Genomic DNA, 25,956 nt, shown 5'->3' on the forward strand with positions numbered 1-25,956 from the left:
GTAGGAAGCCAGAAAGAGCTAAAAATACATCACATAAGATACTTTATAATATATAATAGTTACAAAAGCAAATAACTGAGAAAGTGCAATGTATAATAGAACACTTCCCTTTTATCCCGAGCACAGATGACATATGATCATATCTCTTATAGTGATAAAGTGGGTGGCTCTTAGAAGAGCCTTTGTGTTTGTGGGTCAGTGATGAGATCGGGGTTACTTGGCGCTGGTGTACTTGGTGACCGCCTTGGTGCCCTCGGACACGGCGTGCTTGGCCAGCTCTCCCGGCAGCAGCAGGCGCACAGCGGTCTGGATCTCCCGGGAAGTGATGGTCGAGCGCTTGTTGTAATGAGCCAGACGGGACGATTCCCCTGCGATGCGCTCGAAGATATCATTCACAAAGGAGTTCATGATGCCCATGGCCTTGGAGGAGATGCCGGTGTCAGGGTGAACCTGCTTCAGCACTTTGTACACGTAGATCGCGTAACTTTCCTTCCTGCTCTTCCTACGCTTCTTCCCATCCTTCTTCTGGGTCTTGGTCACGGCTTTCTTAGAGCCCTTCTTGGCCGCTGGCGCAGACTTTGCTGGTTCAGGCATGTCGGGCGATGCTTCTTCTCCAAACAGCAGAGAAACAATGTCACCTAAACCCCCAGCAGCTCTATTTATAGGAGTCCTATGCAAACTAGCAGCCCCAGCATTCTGTTCGTCTATTGGCTGACATTATCATGTGACCGTTTATGACATCTACAGTTTTCTTTCAAATTACATGATTGGTGGTTACAGGATTATGGAACTGATTGGCTGTTTTCAAAACTGACCAATCACAGAGGAGTTCAGCTGCTGTCAGAGTGCATAAATAAGGGCACAGGGGGCGGGGTTTGTCACTTCTCCTGTTACCTGAGCTGCTGTTTGAGTGATACACGATGTCTGGAAGAGGCAAACAAGGCGGGAAAACTCGCGCTAAGGCCAAGACGCGCTCATCTCGGGCTGGGCTGCAGTTCCCAGTCGGCCGTGTGCACAGGCTGCTTCGGAAGGGAAATTATGCTCAGCGTGTGGGGGCCGGAGCCCCGGTCTATTTGGCCGCAGTGCTGGAGTATCTGACCGCTGAGATCCTGGAGTTGGCCGGTAACGCCGCCCGGGACAATAAGAAGTCCCGCATCATCCCCCGGCACCTGCAGCTCGCTGTGCGGAACGACGAGGAGCTGAACAGGCTGCTCGGAGGGGTCACCATCGCTCAGGGGGGTGTCCTGCCCAACATCCAGGCCGTGCTACTGCCCAAGAAAACCGAGAGCCACAAGCCGGCCAAGAGCAGCAAGTGAGCTTCACCCCGAGACCAGGAGCAGAGATCCCCACATACCCAACACAAAGGCTCTTTTCAGAGCCACCCACAGCATCAAAAAAGCGTTATAGTATTTCACATTTCCTGCAGGACATGTTTTTATTATATTTCTATCTCCATTCTAAGTCACTTTCATTGTTTATGATAATAGTTCTCTTTATTTGTAAAGTAATGTATAATTAAGTCCATGTATGTGGAGGTGTCAGTTCTGTCATTAGAAACAGTAATGCGTTTGATACGACACTGCAGAAAGCAAATCAATATTTAATACCATAAAGGCACCTACTGTATATATAACTTGGGGGTGAACTTTAATTACCGACATGATGATTTTAAGGAAAAAATCCCATAAAATTGATGAACTGATTAAAGTGCATTTAGTTTGCTGGAACCATAACTATAAAGCTAAACAAAAAAACTGTTTCTAGTTCATCGCTAAATAAATGAAAACAAAGTAGTGTAGCATGGCTAATACACTATAAAGTAGTGTTTGTTTCTGTTTGTGATTATACAAAAGGCGCAACGTGTTGGTATTAGGAGTCTATTCTTGAAACAATTTACCACACGGTGGCGCTGTTGGATTAGAAATCGGTATCTTCATTACTTGGCTTGTAAAGGCTAAAACCTGTTTTTATATCGGACACAAATTCGCAAGCCATGAAGGTGTATTATACTGAAAATGTATATAATGTATCATTAAAGACAAGTGAGTAACATTGATGCAAGAACAATTAAAAAAAAAAAAAATATTCAACCAACGTTGTTTACAGATTGCCCTCGAACATGCACAATCAAGTCATAATATAATTAATGTTGACATGTTAGAAAATAAAATAGCATAATGGTATAGAAAGATTCAATAACCAAAAGGCAGAACACATAATTACAGCATCTGGTCTTCGAAATAAACAGCACAAGTTTTTTGGAGGTACAATTTATCAAATTAATTCCTTTATGAGCAAGAACAATAATTAGAATTTATTTTTGTACCACTAATATACTCTGTGCTATAAACTAAAAATTACAGATCCTGTCCCTGGTGTCATTTTTTTTTTTAAATCTGAGGAACAGCAATGTCATGTACGGTCCATCTGTGAGCATGTGGCCCATATACTCTCTGTCACGGACCGCACACAAGTGAGCATGTGATATGCAACCAGGGTTAATACACACGGCTACTCTAGCCAACTCACTTTTCTCCTGCACAAAGTACTTTCAATATGTTTATATTAACCCATTACTCAATTGCAATCCCATCTATGTGCGTACATCACTGGATAATTTAGGCAAAATATATAATTATTTACCAGAGTCTCAGGTCCCTGTTTATTATAGAAAAAAAATTGTGCACTTAACACACAATCAGTTGTAGCTAAATGTGGCAGCAATGAAAATACTCTCTACAAAGCGTGCACCAATTTATTCTGAGCCCCAACACATTACTTATTAAATGTTTTAATACCCCCGTCCATGGTCAGTCCAGAGTCCCTGGGCTCTGTTCCCTGTATGGGAGCTGGCGGCACTCACAAGCCAATCGGATCTGGACTCAATGATCGGTTTGGCAGCGTGCTGCCACATGCCGTCTAAGCTCTGATCTGACAGCAAGGTATTGCGGAACTGCCTGCCTTGTCTCTTCACAGATCATGACACTCTTTGGCACCAAGAGCTGGGGAACAAGAAACACTGTGTCTGGCAGCAGCACCAAAGGCACCTCCGCCAGGGTAACTACCCAACATTTGCACCCTGTGAAAGCAGTCAAATAGCATCCTCTGGAAGCTCCACCCGCATCCCCGTTCCTGGGATTGGATGCTCTGGACTAACCATATCAGGTTGCTCAAGAGGTGCTGTAGTGTTGGGGTCCCCCAGTCCAAACGCCTGCCGATTACCTGGGACCCCTGGACCCAAAACTGTTCTTCTATGGACTGCATAGTCCTCCAGCCTGATGGCTGCACACAGCCGTAGGGATCGCTGACTGGGTCCTCCGCTGGAACCGCACAACTGCTTGTGGTTCTTTTGCTGGGGCTAGCCTCTCATAGTCGGTAAGCCCTGTTGTTTGGGGACTTTGCCCCAGATTGGGGATACTTGATTGGGATGTGTTGGGGTACTCATCCGCAGATGGTTTAACTGGTCTCCCCGGGAGCACTGGCCCTCATGGGCATCCTCTGCCGTCTTTGCTAAAGCATCTTCGGCACCCGGCTGACCCACATGGCTTGGTGACTTGCAGAGAGTCAACAATTTGGGGTGCTCTCCTAACCGGCATAGTAGCAGGGGTCAGTACCCACTTTTCTTGCTGTGTACTTGGGGGCACACCGTCGTCCGTCATCTTGGCGTCCAGAAGTCAAAGCACCTGTGTGGCACATTCCTAAGCCAGCAAGGTTGCTCTCATGGAGACAGATTCACCGGCAATGTCTCGGTCAATCTCTCGTTCAGCCCCTCTGGCTCATGGCTGACTCAACCTCGGCTCGACTCATGTAGAGTCAGCTTCTGGAAGTACTTGGCTTGCCAGCACTAGGGTTGCCAAGTGTCTTGTCCAAAAATACTGGACACAATGGTGAAAAATGTGGTGTGTGGGGAGGTATGTTATTTATAAATTATCAGACCCCAGGGAGGTACTGGGGCCTCATTTCGGGGTCTGGGATAGGGCAGGAGAAGGTCTGACAAGGTCTCTCAGTATTTAGGTTAACTGTAGGTGATGGTCTGCCATTGCGCCTTGACCCAACATGGCAAACAGGGCCTCAAAATTATACGCCATAGTAGGAATGACAACTGGGGAAAGCCCTGGAGGGTTGAGGTCCACCTCTGAGATAGTCTTCAGGGTCTCGGTCTCCGGGTGCTTAGCCCCACAAGTAGTGGCCACAACCACTACCACATCAGCGTCCCGCCTGCTACACTGAGCTTCCCTGCCTTGCTTCTCCAAGGACATCAGGCAGGATCCGGCTCTCCAGAACTCCCAGCGATGGGCTACAGAAAGTGAATGCCGCCATCCCACTGAACAGCCTTGTGCTGAAAGGGCTTACCTAGCCCCGGTGGTGGTCTAAGGGGAGCCTTCGCACTGTCACCTGGCTTGCCTACTTGCTGGCAGACATCCCAGGCACGGCCGAATGCCGATAACTCCAGTGATGACTTTAGGACAAATAGAACATATATTTTTGATAAAGTGCCTTTCTGGCTGCAGTTTTAAATGTACAGGCAGGATGAGGCTTTTTCTACTTGCCTTTTCAATGCAACCAGTAACCACATGTTTTACACCGATGAGCTGGGGGCACTTCCTTCTGCAAACTTCAGAGACTCCCTGTTAGAGCAATGTCTATGGGTCTAGGGAAGTGTTGCAGATGAAAGCCCCAGAGCCACAAAGTGTGAATTAGCCGGGATGCTCGCTGACCAGGAGATCCTGTTAGTCATCTGGGCTAGTTCACACCTTGGGTCCAACTCCTAGCCTGGGAGACACCAGGTAAAAAGGGGAGCACTCATATGGTAAGCAGCCCAGGTGTCAGAGTTGCACAGGCGCTGTATCAACTGGAAATCCCTGTAGTGCCCATCTGCAAACTGGGGGCAAGATGGAGATTGGTGGGATGGAGGTTCCCACGAAGGGGATTGGGCGGGTATGGTATAGATATGCTAGCCGACCCTATATACATGCTCCCTAAGCTATCCCCGTTGTCTTTCGTCTCTCTTTTACAATGTGAACAAATTTCCACTTTGCTTCTACAAGCGGATAAGAGCAGCAGCAATGATTCCCTAACGCAACAAGTTAATTACATCAGAACCAAGGACATAACTCTTCTTCAGGATTCCGTTAATGCTGGGGGTTATCTAACGAACCCCAATGGACCAGAAAGAACTTTGCAATATTCACAGACTTATTGAGCTGGCAATTTACGCCCCTTGCAAAAGGATAGCATTTTAAAAGACAATATTCTGGTGCTTTGTTTTACTTCTGGACATTCTATCCCATTCTCTTCCTCAGTAAGTGTTTTGTCAAGTATATTCTAAGGTTGTCGTGTGTCTGTCTATTAAGGAAATAAATGTCAGTTTATTTTGCTCAACTTGTGTGCTCAATCTATTTCCCTAAAATATAAAATTGTTGATACGTTCTGTCCATCGTGACAGTGGCCACACGGCCACAGTTGGAAAAGCGTTTCCTTTCCCTTACTCCAGTGCTGGCGGTCAAAAGACCTAAGGTAGCTGACCCTCCCCAGGCCACCAAACCAGGGGGGAAGAAGTCAAAAACCCGGGGTGTTGAAGTAGAGCCGATGGAGGTTGCCCACGAGGGCCAGTGCTCCTTGTGTAACTGGCTGGGCCACCTGCGTGTTAACTGCCCAAACTACCCCTATCCAGTGTAAGAGGGTATGTCCCATAATACCTCTCTTTCCCACATAGTGTATCTATTATGTAAGTCCCTATTATGTTCAGAGCACTAACAGGTTAATCTATGAGCCAGTGACCCCCCAGTGAAGGAAGTAAGGTGGTGACTCATGGCCTGTGTAAGCCTATCCAAGATGGGTACAGTCCATGAGCCCGCCCCTTGCAGAGACTTCCAAGTGGGAGTATCTGTAACCCGTAGCTCACTACAAACGAGGCGTGACCGTGGGGCTGAGGTAGGGATTTGTATAGAACGCCAACCACAACCACGAGGGCACATCTAGAGTATAGGACAGTCGTACAGGCCGGATCAGGGTAACAGAAGACAGGGTAAGTGAGGTACTTGTGAATCTTGGAGTATAGAGCAGCGGATTGTTGGGGTACGTAGCCAGGGTCAGGGTTGTAGAGTGTACAGAAACATCAAAGGGATAGGGAGTGATCACAGAACCATACTAATTGAATAAAGTGGTCAAATACATCAATGTGGTAATCAAGTAATGGGTGCAAACTGTGAACTGAAAAGTGAATCAGAAAAGGTGAAGGGAAACACAAAATGGATGTGCCCCCTAAAAGAATTCACTTAAATGCACACCAAAACAGTGTAAAATTTAACTTTTAATAAATTTACTTAAAACATATATTACCAAAGTAATGTGTAATGTGAATTAAAAATATATTAAATCAACATTATCAGGCAACCATATTGTCTGTTTTAAGTATATACTATCCCATTGAACCACTTGATAATGGTGGGATAAGAGGACACAGGTTGCTAGAAGTCAGGGTGTTAACCCCTCTGGAGCAACGATGGGACCCAAAAATAAAGGTATATAAATGTACACAAGTGAGTGGCCAGTGTGTTAAATGTCCAGCTACCTTGCTAGAACAACCAGCACTGCTCACTATAATAGAGACTTTAGTGTGTTAAAGTAAGAGTGCTGGAGTGATAAAGCTGGCAAGTGCAGTGATAATGGTGATACATACACTGCAGCATAGACCTGCCAGAAACAGCAGTGCTGTGCAAGGAAAGCAGGCACACTCACTATAAATAAAGAATAAATAATTAACTAATGGGATCAACAAAGTTAGAGCCAGGAGACTGCTGACACTACATTAAAACAGCTCCAAGTAGGAGACTGACAACATTGCGCGTCCAACGCGCGTTTCCCTCCAGCAAAGGAGCATCGTCAGGGACAAATTGTAGAGCGTACAGTAGTCGTGGAGCCAAGCAAGGGTCAGTGCAGGAGAGAGTGGCGTCGCCGTGGTTCCAAATCCAGGGTCAGTGCAGGAGAGCATCACAGAGTAGTCGTTGCCAAAGCCAAGGTCAGTGCAGGAGAGCATCACAGAGTAGTATCCATGCAGGGTCAGGCAGCAGGGTTCAGGCAGACAGGAACTAGGTGATGAGTGCAGCGTCACACAAACAGAGGTTATGCTCGGCAATGACTGGGAGCTCTGAGAGCATATTTATAGGACCTCCCACCAATGGGAGGCAACCAGGAAGCAGACGTGCGGACAGGATAGGCTGCTTGATAATGCAGGTGTGTCCTATTACACAGCCAATAGCTACCGCGTCAGAATTTGTGCATGTCACGCTGCACTCACCACAAACAGGACGGAAGACCGCGGGGCTGAGGTGGGGATGAATAGGCACCGACCCACAACCACGCAGTCCTGTCCGGAATGCGTAGTCCAAGTCGTACCGCGTCGTAGGGTTGGAGAGGTCAGGGTGGTCAGGGTACTTGCCATATTCCAGGGTTGGAGAGTCCGGGTAGGTAGAGTTTCGTAGCCAAGGTCCAGGGTAATAGAAGGTAGAGTAGTCGAGGAACGAAGCCGGGGTCAAAGCGCTGGAGAGTGTAGAAATCCAAGGAACAGGCAGGGTCAAACAGGACAGACAAAGTTCATGACAAAACTAGACAGCAGCGGTGAGCACAATGCATAAACAGGAGTTTATGCTCAGCAATGAAAGACAGACAGAAGCAGGTATATATGTGGGAAGGGTCCAATTACCTTGCAGTGGTGTGCTCTGGTCCACCAATGGTGTCAGTGAGACACTAATCCAAAACAGCCTGTAATCAGGTTTTTTTAATGATCGGTCTGGTTGCCGAGCAACCCGCGCTCGTGCGCGATGCGCGTCGCGACGTGATGACGTCATGCGGCCTATTCTCCAAGTCTCCGCCTGTGGGAGGCTCCAGCAGCTCCTTCAAGTTCTCCTGTCTCCCGGTTGCCGAGCAACCCGCGTGCGTGCGCTATGCGCGTCGCGGAGCGCCGACATCACGCTGCTGTGCCTGCACTGCCCTGGCAGTGCGTGGGCGCATGAGTCTGCCCCATGGTGCATCCCCGGGTCGGTCTCCGCGCGGAGTAGAGGTAAGTGTGACAGTATCCCCCCCTTGAGGGGAGACCTCCGGTCGACCCAGAGATGGTTTCTCAGGATGCCTACGGTGGAAGGCATAGATGAGGCGGTTGGCATGTACCTGATGATGAGGGATCCACTCTCTCTGCTCTGGGCCATAGCCTCTCCAGTGTACAAGATATTGCAATCCTCCTCTGGATATTCTGGAGTTGAGAATGGTCTGAACCTCGTATTCTTGTTGGCCATCTACCAGTATGGTTTGCGGAGGTTTAGATTGTCCTTTCGAGGATGAGTCTTGTAGACAAGGTTTGAGAAGGGATGAGTGAAATACAGAAGGAATCCTCATATTCCTAGGCAGTTCAAGCCGATGGGCTACTGGGTTGATCCTTTTGGTGATGCGGAAAGGACCGATAAAACGTGGTGCCAGTTTGGGTGAGGCTACCTTTAGCCGAATGTTTTTGGTAGATAACCAAACCCTTTGTCCTACAGAGTACCCTGGGACCTCTCTTCGGTGACGATCCGCTTGTCTCTTGTGTAATATACCAGCGTGCTGTAGGTTCCGATGGATCTTCTGCCATACAGTAGGTCTTGTAAGTGGCGAATCCTGTCCTCTGCGGCCGGACTCCAGACTTGGAGATGAGGGAAGGAAGTGCAGACGGATGGAAGCCATAGTTGACCATAAATAGTGACTGTTGGGATGATTCGTTCCGAAGATTATTATGGGAGAATTCTGCCCACGGGAGAAGTTTCGCCCAGTCGTCCTGAGTGTCAGCAATAAAGCACCTCAAAAACTGTTCCAGAGACTGATTGGTGCGTTCCGTCTGTCCATTGGTCTGGGGGTGATAGCCTGACGAAAAGTGTAGTGTGACGTCCAGATTTTTACAAAACGCCCTCCAGAACCGGGAGATGAACTGGGATCCTCTGTCGGACACTATGACCCGAGGGGACCCATTTAACCTGAAGATCTCCCTGATGAAAACTTCGGACAACATTGGTGCAGTGGGTAGACCCTTCATAGGGATGAAGTGTGCCTGTTTGGAAAATCTGTCCACCACCACAAGTATGGTGTCCATGCCTCTAGATTTAGGCAACTCAACGATGAAGTCCATCGATATATGTGTCCATGGACGTTCTGGGATGGGTAGTGGTTGAAGGAGACCCGCAGGTCTGTTGTGTGGCGTCTTGCTTCGAGCACAAGTAGCGCAAGTAGCTACGAAAGCTTGTATGTCTCTCCGCATGTAGGGCCACCAGAATGTGCGTTCGATGAACTCAGTAGTTCTTTTGGTACCAGGATGGCCTGCAGTCTTGGATGAATGTCCCCACTCCATGACTCTCCTCTGGAATTTACGGGGAGTGAATAACCGATCCTCCGGAACGTTGAGTCCTGCCGGGATGTTGTTCTGAGCCTTGGTAATGTCCGTTAAGGCAATAAATGTATTTGCAGCCAAAATACAAGTGGAAGGGAGAATGGTCTCCTGTTGTTCCACCTTGTTATCCTCTACCAGGAACTGTCGTGACAAGGCGTCGGCTTTAAGGTTCTTAGACCCAGGGATGTAGGAAATGAGGAAGTTAAAGCGAGTAAAGAATAAGGACCATCTTGCCTGGCGAGATCCTAGTCGCCGTGCTCCCTCAATGTACAGTAGATTCTTATGGTCAGTAAGTATCGTGACTGGCGTCTCTGTGCCTTCCAGTAAGTGCCTCCACTCTTCTAAGGCCAGTTTGATAGCGAGGAGCTCCCGGTTACCTACACTGGCGACACACTTTATTCGAGCTTGGCTAGTCCCACGAATTCGGGTATACCCGGGTGTATTGAGGTTTGTGACTGTTTTCTGCCCGAGTACATTGAGTTATTTTTCAGGCAGGGATTGAAGCATTTTATTCCCGCTGGCTGCAATACTGCACAGTATATATATATACACTGCATTACAATTCATGAATTTATGCCATCTGGTAGACACGCGAAGCATTGCAGCCTATTAAATCCTAATCATCCTCATTTAACAGATCAGCCGCCCATCAGCCAGGCATGAACCCAGGCTGGGAAGGCAAATGCAACGTGGCTTGTCAGAGGTGAGGAGCGGCGCATTCCAGGTATCTGCCAGGTACATACCGGGTATTTGCTCGAATAAAGTGTGTCGGTGCAGTACATCGTAATTCCCTTGGGGCAGAGGAATTTTTTTTAGAAAAATACGCACAAGGATGAAGTGGGGCTTGAGGATTCTTTCTCTAGGAAAGTATAGCACCTGCTCCTACATCGGAGGCGTCGACCTCCAAAAAAAAAGGTAACGAAGGATCTGGATGAGTTAAGATGGGTGCTGAGGCGAATGCCGTCTTTATCCTCTCGAAAGCCTGAAGAGCTTTCTCAGTCCACCTCGTAGGATCAGCTCCCTTCTGCGTGAGTGCCGTGATGGGTGCTACTACCGATGAGAATCCCTGAATGAACCTCCGGTAATAGTTGGCGAAGCCAAGGAACCTTTGGATGGCCTTGAGGGAGAGGGGACAGGGCCATTCGAGTACCGCCTTGACCTTGGTAGGGTCCATAGCAAGGCCGGTGTCCGATATAATGTAGCCGAGAAAGGAGGTGGATCTTTGATGGAAATGGCATTTCTCGAGCTTAGCATACAAGTGGTTCTCTCTTAAGCGCTGCAAGACTTGTTTGACATGCATAGTATGTTCAGGCATGGATCTGGAAAATATTAGTATATCGTCCAGGTATACTATAACATGATGGTCCAGAAGGTCTCTGAAAATGTCGTTGACAAAGTCTTGGAAGACAGCAGGAGCATTACACAATCCAAATGGCATGACCAGGTACTCGTAATGCCCGTCGCGAGTATTGAATGCTGTCTTCCATTTGTCTCCTTGTCTGATTCTAACCAGATTATAGGCGCCTCTGAGGTCCAGCTTGGTGAAGATCCTGGCTCCTTGGAGTTTGTCGAATAATTTGGCTATCAACGGAAGGGGGTAGCGGTTCTTTATGGTGAGTTTGTTGAGACCGCGATAGTCAATGCAGGGTCTGAGGGTTCCGTCCTTCTTTTTGACGAAAAAAAATCCTGCCCCAGCAGGTGATGAAGATTTCTTAATGAACCCCCTCTGGAGATTCTCCTGAATATATGTTCTCATCACCTGGGTCTCAGGAATAGATAGTGGGTATGACCCTCCTCTGGGGGGAATGGCCCCGGGTAGAAGATCGATAGGACAGTCGTACGTCCGATGTGGCGGAAGTACTTCTGCTTGGCGTTTGTCAAAGACATCGCGAAAATCCTCGTATATTCCCGGCAGCTGTACCCTGTCAGGATCCGTGACCTCCAGTCCTGCCACTGCCTTAGGAGCAGACATGCAATGCTCCAAGCAAAAAGAACTCCAACGAAGTGGCGTGGCCTCTGTCCAGTAAATGACTGGATTGTGGATCCGGAGCCAAGGAAGTCCCAGAATGATGTCCGAGGAGGGGGTGTGAATGACATCCAATGTTATGGTCTCGGAGTGGAAGTCGCTAGTCGAGATCTTAAGGGGCGTAGTTTGTAAGGAAATGATCGCGGGCTGCAAGGGTCGTCCGTCAATGGCTTCAAGACCTACCGGTCGATCTTTGGGTACCAACGGTATTTTATTCTTGATAGCGAACTCTTGGTCCACGAAGTTTCCCCCTGACCCCGAATCCAGAAAGGCCCGTGTCTGTACTGTGAAGGTCTCACCGGATATGGAGATAGGTAGATAAATCCTCGTAGAGGGTTGAGGAGGGGGAAAAGTTGCGTGATCCTCCTTATACTCACTGGGCTTTGGCGTTTCCCGGCTTCAGCGGACAGTTGAATACCAGGTGGCCGTTATTGCCACAGTAGAGGCATAGTCCTGCTCGTCTTCTCCGTTGCCTCTCGATAGGCGAAAGGCTAGTCCCTCCCAGCTGCATGGGTTCATCTAGGATGGGAGTTGTGGAGAGTAGAGGACCTATGGTGGAAAAGGAAGACGATTGTATACCTCGGGGGTGTTTGTTTTTCTCCATCCTTCTCTCTTGGAGGCGCTGATCCATCCGGATGCACAGGTTTATCAGATCCTCAAGTCCAGCGGGACGATCCAGAGCTGCTAGTTCGTCCTTCAACCGTTCGGACAGACCCTGCCAGAAGACTGCAGATAGGGCCACATCGTTCCAGCTGGTCTCGGAAGCCACCGTCCGGAAGTCCAGGGCATAACGAGCCACAGTACGGTCTCCCTGAGAAATATTAAGCAGAGTAGATGCAGCCGTAACCTTACGCCCTGGGGTGTCAAACACCCTTCTGAATTCGGTGATGAAGAGAGTGAGGTCAGAGGTCAAATCTGGGCGTTGCTCCCAGATAGGAGATGCCCATGCTAGAGCGGCGTCAGTCAGCAAGGAGATTATGTATGCGACCTTTGTTCGTGAAAACGGGAAGTGAGAGGGCAGTAGCTCAAACTGTATGAAGCACTGGTTCAGGAACCCCCGACAACCGTTGGGATCCCCTGCATATCGGTTGGGCGCAGGTAGTCGTGGCTCAGAGGAAGGTGTGATGGGAGCAGGAGTGGCTGCGAGTGGGACGGTGTTGGTGGTAGATACTGTTAAACGTCTAACTTGTTCAGTCAGGGTATCAACGTCTTGTTTAAGTTGGGAAACTAGTTGTTCCTTCAGTGTAAATGATCCGGTAAGTTGCAGGAAGCATTCCTCATGGGTGTCTAGGCGTCGGGCCACCTCAGCGGCGTCCATGTTTGTTTGGCTGAGCATATTGTCACGCTGCACTCACCACAAACAGGACGGAAGACCGCGGGGCTTAGGTGGGGATGAATAGGCAACGACCCACAACCACGCAGTCCTGTCCGGAATGCGTAGTCCAAGTCGTACCGCGTCGTAGGGTTTGAGAGGTCAGGGTGGTCAGGGTACTTGCCGTATTCCAGGGTTGGAGAGTCCGGGTAGGTAGAGTTTCGTAGCCAAGGTCCAGGGTAATAGAAGGTAGAGTAGTCGAGGAACGAAGCCGGGGTCAAAGCGCTGGAGAGTGTAGAAATCCAAGGAACAGGCAGGGTCAAACAGGACAGACAAAGTTCAAGACAAAACTAGACAGCAGCGGTGAGCACAATGCATAAACAGGAGTTTATGCTCAGCAATGAAAGACAGACAGAAGCAGGTATATATGTGGGAAGGGTCAAATTACCTTGCAGGGGTGTGCTCTGGTCCACCAATGGTGTCAGTGAGACACAAATCCAAAACAGCCTGTAATCAGGTTTTCTTAATGATAGGTCTGGTTGCCGAGCAACCCGCGCGCGTGCGCGATGCGTGTCGCGACGTGATGACGTCATGCGGCCTATTCTCCAAGTCTCCGCCTGTGGGAGGCTCCAGCAGCTCCTTCAAGTTCTCCTGCCTCCCGGTTGCCGAGCAACCCGCGCGCGTGCGGGATGTTCGTCGCGGAGCGCCGACATCACGCTGCTGTGCCTGCACTGCCCTGGCAGTGCGTGGGCGCATGAGTCTGCCCCGTGGTGCATCCCCGGGTCGGTCTCCGCGCGGAGTAGAGGTAAGTGTGACAGTGGATGCCCCCCAAAAAATGGTGAGCAGGAAAGGGCTAGAAATAAGGTCCGGGGTCCGGCTTTCACTGGGCTAGAGCCAATTGTTTCCCGCAGACCTGGTGGCGCCTTCCCAGCGGGATATTTGGGGCTGACCGGGGGGACCTATTGCAGGGTTGGTCTTGAGCACTTAAGCTGATCCCCTTCCCCCATTTGTGCAGTAGGGCGAGTGCTCATCCTGTGTTTGGCGGCAACGTCACAATACATGTTGTGATTGGTCAAGGGCCCCTGCTCCATGTTAAGGATATCCAGCAGGGGCTATGTAAGGAGTGAGGCCGGTGTAGGGAACCAGACAACCTATGGAGGCGATCGGAGACGCGCTGGCAGGCTTTTAAAAAGTGCTTTGTGTTAAAGAGCATACACAAGCACTGATCTCAGCTGAGAAGCGCCAGAGAAGCCCGGTCAGCGGAGCAAGTGGGAGTTTTACGGAGACACAGCTGAGAGACGCCAGGCTTTACCTTATTATGTGAGGCTGGCTACCCCGACCGTCACATGTATGTTGTGTGTTTTCTGGCTTGCCAGAATAAACTTTTGTTTATTCAACTAGTGTGTCATTCGGGAGAAGGAGTGGCTCAGTGAGTAAACACTGAGTAAAACACACTGGCATTGAGAGTGAGTTTGAAGCCTGGTTCAACTCCTAGTGTCAACTACTTGTGACCTTGGGCAAGTCATTTTATCTCCCTGTGTCTCTGGCTCCAACAAAATAGATTGTAAGCTCCACGGGGCAGGGACTGTGTCTGCAAAATGTCCCTGTAAAGTGCTACATAAAACTAGCAGCGCTATACAAGAACGTACTATTATTATTATTATTATTATTATTATTTTCTGGTGATAGTGATCCTGATGTAAAGATGTTAAAAGTTCTGGTCTCTGGTGACAATGGTCACAAAACATGTCAGTTCCTATACATAGTGCTAATAGTGACATTACATAGTTATGTAACACAGGGTGATTAATAACCTAATCTTCCATTAATATCACATACTCATTTTTTTGTAACCCACAAATAAACATATTTTTAACACTTCCCAATTGTATTATAAAGCTTAAACAAAATAGTTGTTTGATTATTACATTATTAAAATATATTTACTGTCATTCACATGATGTGTATGTTACTATGATTGTTTTTAGAAAACATAATGTTACATACATATCATTATAAACTATTCATTTGCAGAACAGATGGAATACAAATCTTTTCGAATCTCCCATTTAATAACCAATATTCATAACTGACAATGGAATAATACAGAGCTTAGTACCGGGGAAATGGAACAACATGAAATAGCAATGTACGCTGCTCAGGAATTATTGTGCTACTTGTACATATATAGTGAATCCCCAGACCATGTTTATATATTTATATGCACATTATTTTAAACTGATACTGTAGAATAATATGTCCTTAGTGTCACTGTATGAGGATGGAGGTTGCACATTTAGTCTGAGCAAAGTAAAAGTGACAGAAATAGACAGATATGAATGAAATCTGGCAAATCCCGGGCTACAGAGCCGAACTTTCACCCATTATTCCTAATTGTGTTTGTACTTTCCCAGCAGAAAAATGATACTGCAGTGAAGATAATATAATTCCTTATAAATTGCATACAAGAAGGGGGGATGTTAGTAATAATTAGGGGATAAAATGCCCTTTTCTTGCAGCCTCAGAAACACAAAGTCAGAGCAGTGTTTGTGATCCGGGAGGATGAGAGTCAGGGGCGGGGCTTAGTGATTATACCCAATGAGAAAGAAGCTCACTCCGATAACTAACCAATCACAGAGCAGCAGGCTCTCTATATAAGTCCCGGCAGGTCCCCGCCCCCAGTATAACTTTCTGTCAGTGTGTTGGGGGATTTTACCTGCAGCTGCAATGGCCGAGACCGCTCCTGCTCCTCCTCCTCCAGCTGAAAGCGCCGCCAAGAAGAAGCAGCCGAAGAAAGCGGCCGGAGCCTCAAAAAGCCGCCCAGCAAAGTCCGGTCCCAGCGTGTCCGATCTGATAGTGAGAGCTGTGTCCGCCTCTAAGGAGCGCAGCGGGGTCTCCCTGTCCGCTCTGAAGAAGGCTCTGGCTGCAGGAGGCTACGATGTGGAGAAGAATAACAGCCGCCTGAAGCTGGCTCTCAAGGGCTTGGTGAGCAAGGAAACCCTGATCCAGCTGAAAGGGAGCGGAGCCTCCGGATCGTTCAAGCTGAATAAGAAGCAGCTGGAGAGCAAGGAGAAGGCGGCCAAGAAAAAGGATGTGGGGAAACCCAAGAAGCCAGTGGCAAAGAAACCCGCCAAGTCCCCCAAGAAACCCAAAAAGGCTCCGGCGGGAGTGAAGAAAAGCCCCAAAAAGGTCAAGAAACCGGCGGCCGCCAAGAAGCCAGCAAAAAGCCCGAAGAAGTCTAAAGCTGCCAAGCCCAGGAAGGCTGTGAAGAGCCCGGCGGCTAAAAAGGCTGCGAAGCCAAAAGCTGCTAAGAGTCCAGCTAAGGCCAAGGCAGCAAAGCCCAAAGCAGCAAAGCCCAAGAGGGCGGCAGCTCCTAAGAAGTGAGACCGACAACTTCAGCCTCTTACAAACACAAAGGCTCTTTTAAGAGCCACCACAACCCCACATAGAGAGCTGTGCACATAATGTGTAACTGGGAATGTTTCTCCAATTTATCCCATGCAGGGGTTTGTGTTACACTGCCAGAGCATAAGTGTATATGCATTGATACTGCGAGCACTGTAAGGTGCATGTGTAAGTTTGTAGTCCCTAACCTATTGCACGAATAAATGTTTCTCAGACAAACTGACATATTAGGTGACATTATGGTTTTGTTTGTGTCTACATAATATTCACATACACGATTTATATAAAATTAAAAAAAAGTGTAGTTTACATCAGAAAAACGTATTTATCACCATGTTATTAAAAAAAAGTGTTTACATCACATTGAAAGCATCAAGCACATGCTATTCCATAACACTTCAGTTTGATCACCAGTGGCACATGGGAGGGGGACATTTACAGGTTTGTCTTTACGTGCACCCATATACAGCATGAAATGGTGACTATGCATGCAAGTCTATATATCACATGACAAAGAATACACAAATATTGAAGGTGCGTTTATCTATATTGTCACACATCAAGTACATATGTTGGTACAAGGATAACACACTTCTTTCATTCTCTATATTGAGATCAGTATCCGTGTGTTAATATTGATCAGGCCATTTCATTGAAAATGTGGTGGCTCTTAAAAGAGCCTTTGTTTTTGGGGTGTAAACGAAGTCAGGGTGCAGCCGGCCTAAGCTCTCTCCCCTCTGATCCTGCGGGCCAGCTGGATGTCCTTGGGCATGATGGTGACCCTCTTGGCGTGGATAGCGCACAGGTTGGTGTCCTCGAAGAGCCCCACCAGATAAGCCTCGCTGGCCTCCTGCAGAGCCATGACAGCCGAGCTCTGGAAGCGCAGGTCAGTCTTGAAGTCCTGGGCGATCTCCCGGACCAGGCGCTGGAAGGGCAGCTTGCGGATGAGCAGCTCGGTGGACTTCTGATAGCGGCGAATCTCCCTGAGAGCCACAGTACCGGGCCGGTAGCGGTGAGGCTTCTTCACTCCGCCGGTGGCCGGAGCGCTCTTTCTGGCAGCCTTGGTCGCTAGCTGCTTACGGGGAGCCTTCCCTCCGGTGGATTTCCGGGCGGTCTGCTTGGTCCGGGCCATCCTGTGCTGCTGTGTCAGTGCGCGTCTCCGGTCAGGAACTAATAAAGAAAAAAAACGCTGCAGCTGCGTATTTATGGACTGCAGATCGCTGTGATTGGCTGCTTTGGTCCCGCCCTTCGCTCTGATTGGTTCTGTGAAAGCCGTTGCGATGTTCAAAAATCCCGCCTCAGACCGATATCGTCCTAATAAAGTTATTATATATTTAGTGCTTGTAAGTGGGACAATTAAAAAGATTTAATGTGATAACATTAGTGTTTGCACAGATACAGCACAGAGCTCTCTGACATGGAACATGTACTTATACCAAGTATTCAAATGATCTTTAATCGGTGAAATGTAATATGAGGGGTTTTCTTTCCCAGATCATTGCTTCAATGGGACTTTCTTGGTTCCTCTTCTTCTAATGTTCACATTGTGTTATTATTATAAACCCGAACACAGAGACACAAAGAGGCGGAACCGCGCGGCTCGTTTCCTTAATGCCTGCAGTTCCCAGAGCACCACACGGTGGCAGTGCTGCGCTATAAATGGGGCTTCCCTCAATGTCTTCTCGCTGTCACTGCTCTGTGTGATCTGATCAGCTCCTAACCGGGCTCTTTGGCTTCCCTCTAATGCTCCAGTCACAGTAGTTTGCTTTTAATTAAAATACCAAGTCTGTATATGTGTATACACAATGTGTTATAGTTTAAGCACAAATTAAATATTCCATAATGTATTATGTATTTTCTAAATAAAGATGAACATCTGATGTTAGAGTAATATAACTAGACTGAACAGGGGCCTGTATTTAAAGATATCTATTAAACTTATCCTCATTCCTTATTTATTGAACTATATTACTGAATATGAAATATTAAAATTACCAATGTAAATAAACACCATCTAATACATTTAAACATAAGCTGAACTATATCAAGACTTGTTTTTTATGTTGCAGATACAATATTAGCATTTAAGCTGACTATTTAATTATGCATTAATTGTTGCTGTGTTTTTGCATCTATTTTCCAATGCTTGTCAAACTATTTCACCATTTAGGCAGATATGGATAAGGATATATTTCCATTGTTTCAATATGTTTTTTTTTTTTATTATTAATTAATGTATCTTCTCATACTGTTCATTCTTTTTTAAACTATAGATTTCATATTTATCCTGAATAAGTCAGTTAGTTAATTGTAACTACAAATTGAAGAGCTAGTTTCCCCAAAGCAGCACTCAATATCCCATTCTTAATAAGCCTTCACTTTTAATACTTGTTACACTATTACTATGAACAACCATTACACATGAACCTACCAATCTTTATTTTAAGTGGTGAAGAGAAAAACAGTTGTTTTTTTCCAATAGTTCACCTCCTCTAATTAATATATTATCTATAACGTATCCAATGCTGTTTTTGTTCTTTTATTATTTATAGATAAAATGCATTACATATGTATTGGAATCAATACATTAAATACTCTAATTTCTTGGAGACCATAGTTTTGCCCCACAGAAATAAGTAAAATAAAATTAATACATTGTTTGTGACAACCTCAGTGAAGGAAATCTAACAAATAATAATAGTATTATTATTATTATTATTATTATTATTATTATTATTATTATTATTATTATTATTATTATGTGCCTAAACCAACATGGTGATTACTTTTACCTAAACAGGTGCTCAAGCGACCAAGTTAATAACACTAGTGTGATCATTTTCTATGCAAATAACTACTTAGTCAAATGTGTCACAATCTCCACTAACCAATCCTACTAAGTAACTATCTCCTATACAATTGCTATAATTAGCTACTCTTACAAACTAGTGTAACATTGATATATGTTGCAACCAATCTACAATAATAATCTCAGGGGGAAGGTATCTCTCTAAATTGAAAACATTCAGTGTTTGATTCAATGTATCAATCTGCATACCTTTCTACTCTCCTCTGTAGAGGAAAAATTGTATGTCGTATATTGTCTGTAACCTGGCATATCACCATTTTCTTGTGTTATACCATGTTTCCACTGCAGCTATGGATTCTGGGAAATAAATACACATATAAGCATACAGTGTCACCTTTAACTTAATATCCATATTAACATGATCTCCTATAAGCATAGTTCTGCCTTATTATACAGATTTTTTTTTGCACAGCTTGCTATATATCGTATAACTTCCATCATGTTTAAAATATATAAAAAAGTAGTCCCAAGGGGGGCACAGGGGGAGCACTGCCAAATCAATGAGGGAGAAAAGGGGGCTGCATCCAGTAGTTATTAAAAATGTATTTATTAAGTGGTCAAAGCAAGAACATAAACACTTTTACGCGTTTCGGGAATTGCGTCCCTTTCTCAAAAAAACTTTTTGAGAAAGGGACGCAATTCCCGAAACGCGTAAAAGTGTTTATGTTCTTGCTTTGACCACTTAATAAATACATTTTTAATAACTACTGGATGCAGCCCCCTTTTCTCCCTCATTGATTTGGCAGTGCTCCGCCTGTGCCCCCCTTGGGAATACTTTTTTATGTACATTTATGTACGTGAAGCACCCACTACAAGGAAAGAGCTGTGCTGCAAAAGGGGAATCTCACTGAAACGAAGATCATCTTTGGTATGTACTTTTTGGTTCTGTTGGGGCTTGTTTGGGGACTTTATGGCATATATGGAGACCTGAGCTAGCCACACAACGCCATCAGTACACATATACCACTTCATGTACCATTACACATGGTTTATCTGCATTTCCCCAGCACTTATATTTGCTCCTATACCTTGATCACAGAGGTTATTATTATTAGTCTGCATGCACTTTGCCCTGAGTCAGCTGAGACCCGTTTATAGGGATACCATCCCTTAATTCTGCCTATGTTTAAAATATAGTTTATATTTCTAAAACATATGTTAGTATGTCTTAGAATATCTGTAATCTAAACAGCTTTTAGATTGTTTTGTGAAATGTAAATAAAGGGAGAGAACGAAAAGCCTGAAAGCTCCAGCCTCATTGTATTATATGGGGGCTATGCACTAAGCTCAATGGGTTTGCGTTCTGATGTTAAAAAAATGCATGTCCGTTAAAAAGTGAGGCCGGGGGACTCGCCCCCGGAAGCCAGGGTGAATGGCAGCTTAGGGAATTAGCTCCCTTCACACTGGCAAGAATCATATAGCAAAGTGACAATAAAAATCACCATAAAAACCTCCAGAAGGCTGATAAATTTGGCGGAATACCTGGGGATGCCAGCCAAGGCTAAATCAAAGCAAAAAGACCCCTCGGTCAAGACATATTTCAACAAAGCCACACCGTCAGCAGCAGGAGGCTCTGTATCACCCACACCGACTATGCAGTCAGAGTCCGACAGCGAGACACTAACCCCAATAGCAGATGACCAGGAACTGGTCAGGAGAAAGGATCTCCGTGAATTCTGCGGGGAAATGAAGACCTTTTTCCGCAAAGAACTCTGGAACCTGCGGAGAGATTTGGACGCGGTGGGTGAAAGGACCGGGACCCTTGAGAAAAAAATGGATACCAACACGAGGGCCATAGTACAAACTAATAAAACGGTATCTCAATTGGCAGAAAAGGTCCGAGAGATAGCAGACAAAACAAGAGGACTCTGAAAACCGAGAACGCAGGAACAATGTCCGCATCAGGGAAATCCCAGAAACTATTACAGTTCACGAGGACTTTGTTCAAAAATGGCTGGAGCATTGGCTCCCAGATAAATCGGAGCAGGATTTACACTTGGACCGCTGCCACCGAGCGCTCCGTTCAAGGCCGCAAGCGGGAGACCCCCCTCGGGACATAATAGTGCGGTTCCACTATTTCCGCATAAAAGATGCTGTCTGCCAGATGGCGAGAGAGGCGAGATCCCTGGAGTTTGAGGGCTTCAGGCTTCAGGTCTTTCAAGACCTGTCGCCAGCTACCCTTGCCAGACGCAGGAGCCTAGGCCCTATAACAAAAGTCCTGCAAGAAAAGGGGACCCGCTACAGGTGGTTGTTCCCATTTGCCCTGCTCGTGGTGAAAAATACCCCATTTGTTTGCCGTCTAGTTTAAGAGACAGCCTAATGTTATTCTATGTTCATTATCTTTATCCCTGCAGCAGATGGTGTGGCTGGGAGCCCGGAGACGCCCGTGGGGATGTGTGCCTCGGGTACCCCTCTGCTTGAGGGTTATGTGGAACCTGACCCAGCCCTGTCCTTGCCAAAGGATACAGGCGAAGCAGAGATTGGCGTATGCAGCACTGCAGGAGGAGGTGAGGCAGTGAGGGCGGCCGATCGACAGGGGTCTCCGGTCGTCCAGCCACAGCTGTTCAACTAAAGCTAAGTCAGGTTTAGTTGAAACTACTTAGAACTGTTTAGAGGTTTTACACTTTTACACTTTTACACTTACACTATCTCACTTCTTACACTTTGTTGACCTGCCGGTGCGAACTACCCTATTAGTTCGTCGGCGCCTCAAAAAAGGTACCTCATGGAGCTAGCCCATGAGGACCGCTCTCCCCTACAGAGGACAGATCTATATAGGCCTGGTAGCACAACCCAGTGGTGCCAGGCAACTGTCCAGTCCGTAGGGCCACAGAGCCGGTACTGGCTCACCCCAGACAAGGCTCTTCCCACTTTGTTTATTTTTCCTGCGTGCTCCCACGCTCCCCCCATACCCTCCCCCTCCAGGCCACCTCGCCATATCGATGCGCAGAACACACATAATAAAATATCACCCACACCTACTCCATTCGGGGTCCTACAGGCCCATTCTGGGACCACCCAGGTCATGCAGATCATGAGGTATCAACAATGTTACACACCAGGAAAATGCATACACATAATACGATTTAAATGGCGTTAAATATCATCTCTAACCATGTCAATGGCTTTAACAGCCCCATAAAAAGGAAGGCCGCATTCATAGATTACAAAAGGAAAAAAGCAGACGTGCTCCTCTTGCAGGAAACACACTTCAGTACTAGCAGCTCCCCTAAATATTTAGATAACCATTATAAGCAATTCTACCTAGCGTCTGCCACAGAGAAAAAGAGAGGAGTGGGGATCCTCTTTCATAATAGTGTACCCTTTACAATGCAGACACTCAGGAGGGATAAGGCAGGCAGATTCTTGATTGTTATGGGAATTATCCACGAACAACCGATCACCCTAGCAACGCTGTATGCTCCTGGTGAGCAAAGTCATGACTTTTTCAGAGACTTCTTCCAAAAATTGGCCCAGATAGCCAAAGGCCACATTATCCTGGCTGGTGACTTTAATCTCGCGATGAACCCAAACCTGGATAGGTCGGGCACACCCAGATATGGGCAGCGAAAAGCAGTAGAAGCACTAAAGAAGGGACTTAAGAAAAATCAGCTGACTGATATCTGGAGGGAGTTATATCCCACAGAGAGAAATTACACCTTCTATTCCCATCCCCATGACGCATATAGCAGAATCGACTATTTCTTCATCTCTAGTAGACTGGTCCCCTTGGTCTCCTCTACGAGGATCCATGATATTTCGTGGGCTGACCATGCACCTATAGAGCTACGGTGCACTCATCATATTCGTTCTGATAGGCCTGGTGCGAACTGGAAACTTAATGAATCGCTGGTAAAAATCCCAGATGTTTGCAGAGCAGTAGGCGAGGAAATTAACCAATTCTTTAAGATTAATCATGGTTCAGTAAAATCATACTTTACCCTCTGGGAAGCCCATAAGGCAACCATAAGGGGCACATTAATTGGTATAGCAGCGCGCAGAAAGCGCGAGAGAAACACCAAATTGGTGACGCTCCAAAATAAACTACATGCCCTCACAACTAGGCACAAAAAACGACCTGACCCGCAGATATTAATGGAAATAAAGAACACCAAAATTGAACTAAACCTTCTGCTGACCTCGCAGGCAGACAAATCATTGAGTTGGTCAAAGAGGAAATACTATGAAAAGGCAAACAGTCCAGATACTATGCTAGCGGGCAAATTACAAACCAAACACTCAAATTATAACATACAGGCGATTCGCTTAAAAACTGGAGCCTCTACATCAAATCCGAAAAACATAGTGGAAGAATTAAAATCTTTCTACGAAAATTTATATAATGGAGAGAAAGCGGCACATAGTATCAAAACCACAAGGGCCGTAGAAGATTTTCTGACGAGCGCCAAACTGACGGGGCTAGATGAGGTGGACAGGGGGGTGATGGAAGCGGAGTTCACAATGGACGAAATTACCCAGGTCATAACTGACCTCAAGCCATCTAAGGCCCCAGGCCCTGATGGCTACACAGGGCTCTATTATCAGAAGTTCATTAAGAACCTATCCCCATGGCTGCTCCGAATGTTTAATGCCGTATTGGCGGGAGCCCCGTTCCCGGAGAAGATGCTCCAAGCGTCTATCTCAGTGATTTATAAAGATGGAAAGGATCTGCAAGATTGCAAAAGTTATCGCCCAATCTCCCTCATTAATACTGATATTAAAATATACGCCAAACTAATAGCCAATAGATTGAGTCACATCCTGCCCAGACTTATACATCCAGATCAAGTCGGCTTTATTAAAGGTAGACAAGCTGCGGACAACACCCGACAAATCATTGATCTGCTAGAGATAGCCAATAATAAGAAAATACCAGCTATGATGTTGAGTCTGGATGCAGAAAAAGCTTTTGACAGGATTGACTGGCCTTATTTACGAAAGACGCTTGGGGCGTTTGGCTTTGGGGACAAGGTGAGTGGCGCTGTAATGGCGTTGTACTCTGGCCCCGCTGCTAGGGTCATACACCAGGGATTCCCATCAAATACATTTCAAATTAAAAGCGGTACACGACAGGGGTGCCCATTATCTCCCCTTTTATTTGCCCTGTGTATGGAACCACTAGCAGCGCAGATCCGCAACAACCCGGATATCTCAGGGATCAATATAGACTCGAAATCCCACAAGGTTGCCCTGTATGCTGATGACATCTTATTGATGGTCTCCAGACCCCTTACCTCTCTGCCGAACCTATTTGACCTGTTGGATAAATTTAATAGGCTATCTGGATTTAAAATTAACCAAACCAAATCAGAGGCCTTGAATATCAGCCTCCCAAAAGCAACAGAAAAACTACTGAGTCTGAACTTCAATTTCAATTGGCAACCAAAACATATTAAGTATCTAGGAGTTCATATCACTAAAGAATATAAGGTCATCTATGAAGCAAATTATCCCAAACTGATTTGAACCCTAAAAGATGATCTGAGAAAGTGGATGCCATATAAGATCTCCTGGATTTGTAGGATACATAGTGTAAAGATGAATCTCCTCCCCCGTATCCTATACCTTTTTCAGACTCTACCAGTGCCACTGAGACTGAAGGAAATACTCTCACTTCAGTCTGAAATCTCCAATTTTGTATGGGGTGGGAAAAAATCGAGAGTAAACAAGACAATTATGAGAAAGACAATTCGGACAGGGGGACTAGCGGTACCTTGCCTGGTATCTTATTACAAAGCGGCGCAATTGTGTCAACTCACACAATGGCAGATCAAACCAGCATTGAAAAGATGGGTAGATCTGGAGACATCAGTCTGCTCCCCATTGGAGTTAGACAATATATTATGGTTACCTAAAACAGCCGTTAAATGGACTGACCGGCCGCTTTCCTCGATGATCAACTCATTGGTGATTTGGGGGGCCGCTAAATTTAAATATGCCCTAACATCCAAACACTCGCTGATATCCCCGTTATGGGGTAACCCCGACTTTGCACCAGGATTACCAGAACACACCTCAGAAATTTGGAAACAAAATAGATATAATCGACTGAGAGACCTGGAGGGGATACCAAATAAAATTAAATCATTTGAACAAATTAGATCTGAGAAAAACATCCCACATTCCAAATTTTTCCGGTACTTCCAGCTCAGGGCGTACTTTAACAAGAACACGCCATACCCACCATTAACTACATTCGAAAAGCTCTGACTGACTGAAACAGACACACGGGGACTCATATCGCAGATTTATGGAGAAATAGTGGGTTCTGGGAACACACGACAAGAGCAAAAACTGGCATATAGAATTAAGTGGGAGACTGATCCGGGTGAAGTCCTGGAAGAGGAGGACTGGACGGCCATATTTGAGGCGGCAGCCAAAAGCTCTATTTGCACAACTTTAAAGGAAAACACATATAAAGTAATGATGAGATGGTACCTCACCCAACTGAAATTATCAAGGTTTGTGCCAGGATACTCCCCGCTGTGTCCAAAACAGTGTGGAGCATCGGCCGACTTGTTACACATGCTGTGGTCTTGCCCCCGTATCTCACCCATCTGAGAAGAAATTAGAAATTGGATCCAGAAGATTTTTGATCTCACAATTCCCCCGCACCCGTGGCTGTTCCTCCTGAATAGACCATGGCCGGGACTCTCTAAAACTGGTAATAAATTGGTTGGACATTTCGCAAATTCAACGCAGTGCGAGATCGCAGCTATGTGGAAACAACCCGAAACCCCAAATATCCCCAGGATTAGAAATCGAATGTGGTACATATGCCAGATGGAGAAATGAATGAGTTTAGTTAATGACACTGGTGATAAATATCTAAAAGTTTGGTTGCCTTGGTTGGAACAGACCGATATCCCGGGGATTGAGGTTACCACAATCTGGCAATAATAGTTCAAAATGCGTTTCCATTTGAAGGA

The 25,956-nt window shown here is 46.3% G+C and overlaps 4 protein-coding genes across 4 annotated transcripts; 2 read left to right on the forward strand and 2 right to left on the reverse strand.

Annotated features, from left to right (window-relative positions):
* Positions 1 to 213: 213 nt before the first annotated feature.
* Positions 214 to 594, reverse strand: LOC142473840 (histone H2B 1.1-like). The gene has a single exon (XM_075580786.1). It carries the CDS (start codon positions 592 to 594, stop codon positions 214 to 216), a length of 381 nt encoding a protein of 126 aa, XP_075436901.1.
* Positions 595 to 907: 313 nt separating this feature from the next.
* LOC142473852 (histone H2A type 1-like) lies at positions 908 to 1,449 on the forward strand. The gene has a single exon (XM_075580796.1). The coding sequence runs from the start codon at positions 921 to 923 to the stop codon at positions 1,314 to 1,316; it is 396 nt and encodes a 131-aa protein (XP_075436911.1). The 5' UTR covers positions 908 to 920; the 3' UTR covers positions 1,317 to 1,449.
* A 13,996-nt stretch (positions 1,450 to 15,445) lies between these two features.
* Positions 15,446 to 16,377, forward strand: LOC142473860 (histone H1-like). The gene has a single exon (XM_075580804.1). It carries the CDS (start codon positions 15,481 to 15,483, stop codon positions 16,135 to 16,137), a length of 657 nt encoding a protein of 218 aa, XP_075436919.1. The 5' UTR covers positions 15,446 to 15,480; the 3' UTR covers positions 16,138 to 16,377.
* Positions 16,338 to 17,316, reverse strand: LOC142473861 (histone H3). The gene has a single exon (XM_075580805.1). It carries the CDS (start codon positions 17,288 to 17,290, stop codon positions 16,880 to 16,882), a length of 411 nt encoding a protein of 136 aa, XP_075436920.1. The 5' UTR covers positions 17,291 to 17,316; the 3' UTR covers positions 16,338 to 16,879.
* Between the last annotated feature and the right edge of the window lie 8,640 nt (positions 17,317 to 25,956).

This window comes from Ascaphus truei (genome assembly GCF_040206685.1).
Source record: "Ascaphus truei isolate aAscTru1 chromosome 12 unlocalized genomic scaffold, aAscTru1.hap1 SUPER_12_unloc_7, whole genome shotgun sequence".
Lineage (NCBI taxonomy): Eukaryota > Metazoa > Chordata > Amphibia > Anura > Ascaphidae > Ascaphus > Ascaphus truei.

Bases quoted from the DNA above. Each gene is read 5' to 3' on its own strand.
- LOC142473840 (XM_075580786.1), bottom strand. From the start codon at position 594: ATGCCTGAACCAGCAAAGTCTGCGCCAGCGGCCAAGAAGGGCTCTAAG.
- LOC142473860 (XM_075580804.1), top strand. From the start codon at position 15,481: ATGGCCGAGACCGCTCCTGCTCCTCCTCCTCCAGCTGAAAGCGCCGCC.
- LOC142473852 (XM_075580796.1), top strand. From the start codon at position 921: ATGTCTGGAAGAGGCAAACAAGGCGGGAAAACTCGCGCTAAGGCCAAG.
- LOC142473861 (XM_075580805.1), bottom strand. From the start codon at position 17,290: ATGGCCCGGACCAAGCAGACCGCCCGGAAATCCACCGGAGGGAAGGCT.